This window comes from Pristis pectinata, chromosome 18, assembly GCF_009764475.1.
Source record: "Pristis pectinata isolate sPriPec2 chromosome 18, sPriPec2.1.pri, whole genome shotgun sequence".
NCBI classification, from domain to species: domain Eukaryota; kingdom Metazoa; phylum Chordata; class Chondrichthyes; order Rhinopristiformes; family Pristidae; genus Pristis; species Pristis pectinata.
This window is the reverse complement of record NC_067422.1, coordinates 37848398-37857907: the sequence shown is the minus strand read 5'-3', so window position 1 is coordinate 37857907 and position 9510 is coordinate 37848398. Positions and strand designations below refer to the sequence as shown.

Here is a 9510-nt window from a genome sequence, read left to right as displayed (position 1 = left end):
ATGGAATGCACTGCCTGGGGTGGTGGTGGAGGCAGATACATTGGACAGGTTCAAGAGCTTGTTGGATAGGCATATGGAGTGCGGGATGGGGGGATATGCGGGAGGAAGGGGTTAGGTAGTATGAGGGTGGTTTGATGGACGGCACAACATGGTGGGCCGAAGGGCCTGTTTTGTGCTGTATGGTTCTATGGTTATAAAACCTTTCGATCACAGATCTTATAGACTGGGGACAAATCTTGGCCACGGTCTGGGTTAAACTTGGCTACAGTCTGGGTTAAAAGTTAAAAAGTAAAAGAACAACTTTGCTCAGAGCATTTGGACATTGTTAAAATAAAAGAAGTAGCTTATGGTCTTATCTATTGACACAGCATAGACAAGAATCAGGAAGTGCCCAGTCTGTTAAGAACGCAGATCACGATCACCAAAACCACCATTCCAAATGTAGAAGTGGTCTCCTAAGATACTGTGAAAGCACACGGACGACCCCAAAATTGGTTAATCATAGCAAATGGCATCATGGATGTGGTATGGAAAGAGTCACACCCATGTGCAATACAGACTCTTTCCAAAACGCTGATGTTGGATAATAATCTTCAATTTCAATCATTTAAATCTGAACAGTTTGTGAAATGAAATTGGAAGAAACGTTGCTTCACATCTCCTTGTCAACAGCTAAGAGGTTGGTACTACAGTGAAAGGGCATGAAGGAAACAAGTCATGGATAGCAGTCACGTTTTATTTTCATTGCCGCTACAGAATGAGGCCATACTCCAGTTCAGGATATACTCCTGCCAAACTGCTGTTGCATTAAAGAATTAAATCAAGTCTGAGTCTGGTTCAGTCAAATCTGGAAGGGGAGATGGAATAAAAACAGATGAAACAAGCAAACATCATATCAAATGCTATATATGTCCCTGCACCTCCTCCCTCACCACAATCCAGAGACTTAAACAACCCTTCCAGGTGAGGCAGAGATTCACATGCACCTCCTCTAACCTCGTCTATTGCATTCAATGCTCTCTTAATGTGGCCTCCTCAACTGACCACGCGCAAACTAGGCTTCTGCTTTGCCGAGCACCTGTGCCCCGTCCACCATGGCATCTGAAGCTCCCAGTTAATCTATTGAACTGCTTCCAAAACATTTACATCCTTCCTTAAATAAAGCACATTGGTCCAAATATGGTTCACCCCCCACCCCATATAACGGAAACATCTGAAACATAACCTATTTTCAAATTCAATCCCTCTCGCAATAAAGCATTTAATTTTGTTAGCTTTCCTAATTACTTGTACCTGCTCACTAGCCTTTTATAAATCACACACTAGGACATTCAGATCTCTCTGCATCTCAGAGATTTGGAGTCTCTCACCATTTAGATGCTTTTTTTTCCTCCCACTTTTCCTGCCAAAATAGACAATTTCACATTTTCCAACATTACACTCCATTTGCCAGATCTTTGTCCACTCATTTAACCTATCTCTCTGCAGTCTTCTTACATCTCTCGCTCTTCACAACTTATATTTTAACCCACCTTTTTGTCACCAGTAAATTTGGCAAAATACTTTTCATGTCTGTAACCCAGTTGTATATATAAGTTGTGAAAAGTTGAAGCTGATTCCTATGGTGTTACATTCATTAAATCTTCCAACCAGAAAAAGAACCTTCCATATGCTGACTTTTTCTGTTTCCTGTTAGCCAGTTAATCTTCTATTGTATGTTACCTCCTGTACCACAAACTTTTATTTTTTTTGCATTAAACTTTGTTGTGGCACCTGATTAAATGCCTTCTGGACATCTTAGTACATCCATTGGTTTTCCATTAATCATTGCACACTTTACTTCAAGTATTCGAATAAATTAATCAAAAATGATTTCCCTTTGACAAAACTACAATGACTTTGCCTGACAGCCTTGAATTTTTCCTTGCCACTCAAGAATGTCTTTAATAATAGCCACTAAAATTTTCCCCATTACAGCTCATCGACTTGCAGTTTCCCGATTTCTGTCCCCTTCCCTCCTTGAGTTACATTCAACGATTTTCCAACGTAATGCAACCCAGGAAGCTTTGGAAATCAAATCCAATCCATCAAATTCCTCATTCGCCACTGCACTCAAGTCTATCGGGATTCGAAAGTCCACGGCTCCCAACAATTTGCTCAGCACCACACACGAGTTTTTCTAGGATTGAGGTAGCCAACACTTGTACAGTTAGAAAGATAGGGGAGAGGTTTCGAAACCCAGTGAATTGGTTATGCCTGTAACTTCGCTCACATTATTCTCCCATGGAGGGGGGTGAATGTTGGATGGTAACTGACTGCAGCATCAGTGCACGATCTACCTTGTTGTGACCTTGCACCTTATTGCACTGCACTTTCTCTGTAGCTGTGACACTTTACTCTGTACTGTTATTGTTTTTACCTGTACTGCATCAATGCACTCTGTACTGACTCAATGTAACTGCACTGTGTAATGAATTGACCTATAAGATCGGTATGCAAGACAAGTTTTTCACTGCACCTCGGTACAGGTGACAATAATAAACCAATACCATTACCGACGACAGCCCCAGGGCAGGGTGCACGTCTGTGAGGCTGGGATAGATCACGCCCGCCCAGAGCTCTCCGTGTCGACCCCGACGTGTGCCTTCCCCTGGAAGGACCACTTACATGACCAGCCCGGGACGAGCCGCGACACCAACCAGCCCGCTCCCCGGGCTGGGGGCGCGGCGACCGCTAGGCCCCACGCCCGGCTCCGTCCGCCGGTCGGCAGACCCAACGGCCGGCCCCGTCCGACGGCCGCGCCTCGCTCTGGGCCCGGCCCCCTGATTGGCGCAGTGCGCGCATGCGCGGTGGCCGGTCTCGCCCAGCTGCAGTGCGCAGGCTCGGTGATCGAGGGCCGAGCGGAGAGCGGGCGAGGCGGACACCGCTACACGCTGGCGAGCGAGAGGCCGGCGGAGGCACAGACACCCCGAGCATGGAAGCCATCGCCAAGTACGATTTCAAGGCTACGGCCGACGATGAACTGAGCTTTAAGCGCGAAGACATCCTGAAGGTAAGGCCGGGAGATGAGGAGGCGAGCGGGCCTGGCACAGGCGCTGGGCTCTGGCTCGGCGGTCGCCATCCGGGCCGACGGCTGTGTTTGCTGATCAACTAGCGATCAACCTGCCGAGCTGCGTTGGTAGCTCGCCTCGCATTAAGGTCAAAATCATGGGATGGGCGGGGAGGGACTGAGAGACATCGGGAGGGGAGAGGGAGACGGGCGAGGGAGGGAGGAAGAACTGGCGAGAAAGGCAGGGGGAGAGTGAGGGGGGGACTGGCGAGAAGGGGAGAGTTTGGGGGGGACCGGCGAGAGAGGCGGGGGGAGGGTTGGGGGGGGGGACCGGCGAGAGAGGTGGGGGGAGGGGGAGGGTGAGGGGAGGGTTGGGGGGGGACGGGCGAGAGAGGTGGGGGGAGGGGGAGGGTGAGGGGAGGGTTGGGGGGGACCGGCGAGAGAGGTGGGGGGAGGGGGAGGGTGAGGGGAGGGTTGGGGGGGGGACCGGCGAGAGAGGTGGGGGGAGGGGGAGGGTGAGGGGAGGGTTGGGGGGGGGACCGGCGAGAGAGGTGGGGGGAGGGGGAGGGTGAGGGGAGGGTTGGGGGGGGGACCGGCGAGAGAGGTGGGGGGAGGGGGAGGGTGAGGGGAGGGTTGGGGGGGGGACCGGCGAGAGAGGTGGGGGGAGGGGGAGGGTGAGGGGAGGGTTGGGGGGGGACCGGCGAGTGAGGTGGGGGGAGGGGGAGGGTGAGGGGAGGGTTGGGGGGGGACCGGCGAGAGAGGTGGGGGGAGGGGGAGGGTGAGGGGAGGGTTGGGGGGGGACCGGCGAGAGAGGTGGGGGGAGGGGGAGGGTGAGGGGAGGGTTGGGGGGGGACCGGCGAGAGAGGTGGGGGGAGGGGGAGGGTGAGGGGAGGGTTGGGGGGGGACCGGCGAGAGAGGTGGGGGGAGGGGGAGGGTGAGGGGAGGGTTGGGGGGGGACCGGCGAGAGAGGTGGGGGGAGGGGGAGGGTGAGGGGAGGGTTGGGGGGGGACCGGCGAGAGAGGTGGGGGGAGGGGGAGGGTGAGGGGAGGGTTGGGGGGGGACCGGCAAGAGAGGCGGGGGGAGGGTTTGGAGGGGGGGACCGGCGAGAGAGGCGGGGGGAGGGTGAGGGGAGGGTTGGGGGGGGACCGGCGAGAGAGGTGGGGAGAGGGTTGGGGTGGGGGGACCGGCGAGAAGGAGAGGGGGAGGGTTGGTGGGGGGGACCGGCGAGAGAGGGGGGGGGGAGGGTTTGGAGTGGGGGACCGGCGAGAGAGGCGGGGGGAGGGTTGGGGGGGGAGGGTTTGGAGGGGGGGGGGGGACCGGTGAGAGAGGCGGGGGGAGGGTTGGGGGGGGAGGGTTTGGAGGGGGGGACCGGCGAGAGAGGCGGAGGGAGGGTTGGTGGGGGGATACCGACGAGGGAGGCGGGGGTGGGGGGGAACCGGCGAGGGAGGAGGGGGAAGGGTTGGTGGGGGGATACCGACGAGGGAGGCCGGGGTGGGGGGGAACCGGCGAGGGAGGAGGGGGAAGGGTTGGTGGGGGGATACCGACGAGGGAGGCCGGGGTGGGGGGGAACCGGCGAGGGAGGCGGGGGTGGTGGAGGGGTGATGCACCAGCCAAGGAGTGGGATAGGGAGAAGCAGAGCAGTCAGGGGTTTGGATGTGAGTGGACAGAGAGAAGCCGGTGAAATAGGGGTGTGTTATCTGGCTACAGATGGGGTGTGTGGGAAAGGGCGCTGTCATTGGGGGCAGAATGGATAGTTTGAGGTTTTGGAAATGATGTAACAGGCGGATTTGAAGTTTGGTTGTAATTGGTGTTGTTGAAAATGACTTGGAAGGACATGTCATGTGAAATGGGCAGGATGAGAAAGATTTGACTAATGGGAGAAGTTGGGTAAGGGGAGATGTTTATCTGAGATAGTTGATTTTTGAGGTACGAGGATGACCCAAGTTTCTTCCAGATGCAGTCGTAATAGGTCATAATATCATTTTAGGTCGTAATATCATTTTAAAGCTATAACAAAGTTTAAAATGATCTTTTCACTTGTTCATTGAAGCAATCCTAAGTCTCTTCTTGATGTCCCTGATTTCTATTGGGGTATGCCTTCCTTTGTTCTGGTTGGTATGATCCATCACTGTATCACAGTTGCAATATTGTTGGATAAAGATTGTCATTGCATAATTCAAAGGGGTGGACTGCACTCTAGTTGCTGGGGGAAGTGATGATGGAAGAAGAAGGGTTTGTCAGAATCTTCCAATCCTTCCAGATTCAGAAGATGGTAAATGTTGAAAAAGATGTAACTGGTAACAAAAGAGACACTAATTTAACATTACACAGGGAAGGTATATATAAAAAAAAACTAGGTTTGAGTTAATTAGGGGGAGCCAGCTTGGGTTTGATATAGGCATATCTTTAACCTGACAATTTTTTAATGTAGCAGTGAAGATTGATGAAGGAAATGCGGTACATGTCTATAATGATTTTCAGAATGCAATTGACAAAGTTCCACATCAGAGGTTTGGAATTAAAATTGAGAGCAACAGAGTAAAACTACCAGGTAGCAGTATGGGTAAGAAACTGGCTTTGGGTGCACCAAGCACCATGATTATGGCTGCCCTTTTGGAAAGACGCTGACACCCATGAAAGAAAATCCAAGCCAGTTTACCTTCAGGTTGCAGTTGTCTGTAGCATTGTTTAAATCAAAGCCACTGGTCTTCCATAGTAAAAATAGAAATTTCTGGAAATATTCAGTGAGTCAGGAAGCATTAGAGGAAAGAGAATCAGTTAATGTTTCAGGTTGTTGACCTCTTTGTCAGAATGTCAACTTTAAGTGTTTGACTAGAGGCTGTGCCTCCCTTGCATTCTCTGGAATCTACACTTGGGTTGCACCTTGTACATTTGGCCACAACAGTGTTAACCCAAACAGTTGAGATAACGTGGAGGAAAATGCAAGAACAAGAAATCTCGAAATGCACCCGATGGTGATGTACAAGATTAATTAGCATCCAGTGAATTTGTTTTTGGAGCTTTTCTGGAGGTTCTTCTCTCACTGTGTCTGTATTTTTCCTCTATTGGTTATGTGTTTGCAGTTTTGCACAGTGCAAAACTTATTGTAGCGATTGCCTTATTTGTGATTATTATATTGCGTGCACTGTGAAAGTGGATGTGACAGGGCTGTGGAACCTCGGTACTATTAACTGTAGTGCACTTCCTCTAAATAGTGTAAGCAAATTAAGCTGGTTTCTTTCAGTAAAGCAAGCTGTTCAGGGTAAAATGGAGGTGGATTAAGGAATTCTTAATAGATGTGCCTATTTATTTATATTGTGTCTGGTAGTGCTTGTTATGGGGTTGGACAGTCACCATGGCAGCTAAAAATGGCAGAGGAATGTGTTTACTAAGTGGGTTTCTGTAGCTGGTAGTAAGTTTACTAAATTTCTGGTTTTGAACTGCTGTGTAACTTCCTTTAACCAGTTTCCTGTAAGTGCTTTTTGGAAGAAAGGGAGCTTTTGCTCTGCTTCAGAAAGGTTTCATATATAGTTATATCTGCTTTGGTTCAAAATGGCTCACTGGCTGAGTGTATTGTTTCAATTCCTGAAGGGATCCTTTATCGAAAAAAACTTTCTAAGATATGATAGGAATAATTGGATCATTTGGGCTTTTTTGGCTGAAGCTAATATCATTAAACCTATTAACCTTTGAGTTGTTTTAGTTGTTGTGGTTTGGAGATGTGATGATTAAAAAGATACTGTTGCTGGCACCTTTCTCTCCTCACACTTCAAGCTGTTCAGCTTATGGTTGATTGGCACCATAACTTGACTTCTGTTAGGAAAGTGGAATTGAGTTATGAGCACCATAAGCCAGTTGGATTGTGAAGTCTCTCTGGGCTGAAAGATCTTCAGTTTCTCATTTATCTAGAATCACAGTCATACAGCATGGAAACAGGCCCTTCAGCCCAACTCATTCGTGCCAACCAAGTTGTCTAATTGAGCAAGTCCCATTTGCCTGCGTTTGGCCCATATGCCCCTAAATTTTTCCTATCCCTGGGAAAAAGACTGCGACCATTCACCTTACCTATGCCCCTCATGTTTTTAAATACCTCTATAAGGTCTCCCCTCAACTCTCCTACCTCCGGAAGGGGGTTGGGGGGGGGGAGGTGGGAAAGTTCCAGCCTACGCAGTCTCTCCCTATAGCTCAAGTCCTCCAGTCCTGGCAAAATCCTTGTAAATCTCTTCTGCACCCTTTCCAGCTTATTGACATGCTTCCTATAGCTCGGTGACTAGAACTGCATACAACACTCCAAGTGTGGTCATACCAATGTGTAATACAGTTGTAACATGACATCGCAAGTCTTGCACTCAATGCCCCCTGACCGATGAAGGCAAAACCACCCCCGATGCCAATCTTGTATCCAGTTGGCGAGCTCACTCTGGATCTCACATGGTTACTTGTTTTCAATGTTTTGATTTTTACAAGAGCGCATCTAATTTTTGGTGCTAAGTGGAAATGGTGTAAAGCACAGACACCCTGAGTTTAAATTGATCATATGCGGAAATATGGTTGGGCACCGATCTAAAATGTAATATGAGTTTCAAGGCTGCTGGATGTCTGTTGAACACTGTTCGAATGGTTGTCCTCTATAAGAATGTGCAGACTTTGAGTCCAGTTTGACTGTGAAGGTCAGGTTGGAGCTGGTATTGGAATCTTCAAAGCCATCTTGGATGAGGTTTAATTTTAATTTAGATTTTGTGTTGGACTAATTCTCAAATAAGTTATGGTACTCATTAACACAAAAGAGATTAATGTGTATTTAGTCAGTGCCTTTCATGACTGCAGTGCCTGTCAAAACACTTTCTGTCAATTCAGTATTTTTGAGGAGTAGTCACTTGAATGTAGGAGGTGAGGCAGCCATTTTGTGCATAGCATGATTCCTGCACAACAAAAATAAGCACCAAGTTGATCTGTTTTCAGGTGTTGGTTGCATGATATATGTTGACTAGGATATCAGAGATAACTACTTGCTCTGCAATTTACCTGGGAAAGTAGTTTGTTTTAACATCACATCTGAAAGACACTGTTTTGAAACTGCACCACACTTTGTGGCATGAGGATGTCAGCTTGGACTTTTATGGTTCTCTGGAGTAGGACTTGCTCAAATCAGATAGTCGTGGGTCAAAAACACCACCAACTGTTATGACTGTCATATCCACGCATGATTGAGGGAAGAATTGCTGCTTGGCCTTTAAAACAGGAGTTGATTTGGACTAAAGCTGGGCCAGGAGCCAGAGTACTGCAGAAAATCACTGTCTCTGTAGGCAGGATCATAGGGTCAAACCCACTGGCATGTTTGATTATCATAGCTGCTGGTTTGGTTTTGTATTTGAGCTTCAATTGTTCCTATTTGTGATCAAATTCTGCACTAAAGTTCTTGCTTAATGTGATTGACTGGAGAGCTTTCATACAACTGCATTTGTGAGACAGTGGTGCAGAATGCAATCAGTGTAGTTTTGACCTGGTTCTGGCACATCTAGCTAATAGTTCAGTGCGATGGCACTATCTCTCAGTTCCAGGATAGCAGTTATTTCAAATATAATATCTTGTATTTGAATCAACTCATCTACAGGAAACACATTGATCATGGGATTTGTCTTCCTGGATTAAGGCTGAAGTTACCTTAGAGTTTGATCATAAACAATTTGCACCTTTATACGATAACCTGGTGCCTTAAAGGGAATGAAAATTAAAAAGAAACTGCAGATACTAGAAATCTGAAATAAAACAAAATGCTGGAAGCACTCAGCAGGTCAGGCAACATCTGTGGAAAGACCTGAAACAGTTAATGTTTTACATCCACGACCCTATGTCATTCTGAACTGCATTTTGTTTTTATGCCTTAAAAGGAATTCGGTTTTCATTCTTTTAGTTACATGATTGAACAGTGGCAGTTGTTCTGTTAGCACCCTCTATATATGCTGCAGCTGACCCAAGTCTCTGCTGTGTACATCCTTACAAGCCAAAACCCATTCACCTTCTACCCCTATGCTGACTGAACAGCAATGCCTCCTAGTCTGATAAAGTTTTGGTTTTAAAATTTGCATCTTCTGTTTTGAAATTCCACGTCCCTTCTAGCTACCTACTGTTCACAACTCACCCCTCAAGTCTTTGTGTTCTTCCATTTCTTGTGTCCTGTATGTTCCCTTTTTCTCTAAACTGAGGCTGTATCTTTACATGCACAGGGCCAAAGCTCTAAACCATTACTTCTCTAAGATGCTCCTTAAAGCTTATCTCTTTAAGCCATTCTGGCCAAGTTGAAGCTTGGTACCAGATTTTGTCTGATTCGTGCTTCTATGAAGCAGCTTAGGAAATTGCATTAAAGGTGTTATTTTAATGCAGATAGTTTTGATGTGCTTGTTTCTCTGACTGGACCATCAAAAGTTTTCTGGAAACCAGATTCCTGGGTGGCTGAGCTT

General features: G+C 47.9%; 1 protein-coding gene and 1 long non-coding RNA gene across 2 annotated transcripts in view; one reads left to right on the top strand and one right to left on the bottom strand.

Annotated features, from left to right (window-relative positions):
* Window positions 1–718: 718 nt before the first annotated feature.
* On the bottom strand, window positions 719–2805 carry LOC127579748 (uncharacterized). The gene is made up of 2 exons (XR_007957722.1): window positions 2556–2805; window positions 719–847 (listed from the first exon to the last, which is right to left on the bottom strand). It is a non-coding gene; the product is annotated as an uncharacterized LOC127579748 (long non-coding RNA).
* A 5-nt stretch (window positions 2806–2810) lies between these two features.
* LOC127579747 (growth factor receptor-bound protein 2) overlaps window positions 2811–9510 on the top strand; it is a 119597-nt gene continuing 112897 nt past the window's right edge. The window contains exon 1 of the mRNA XM_052032629.1: window positions 2811–3052. Within this exon, the coding sequence (XP_051888589.1) occupies window positions 2843–3052 (210 nt within the window). The 5' untranslated portion in view covers window positions 2811–2842. The remainder of the gene's footprint in view (window positions 3053–9510) is intronic.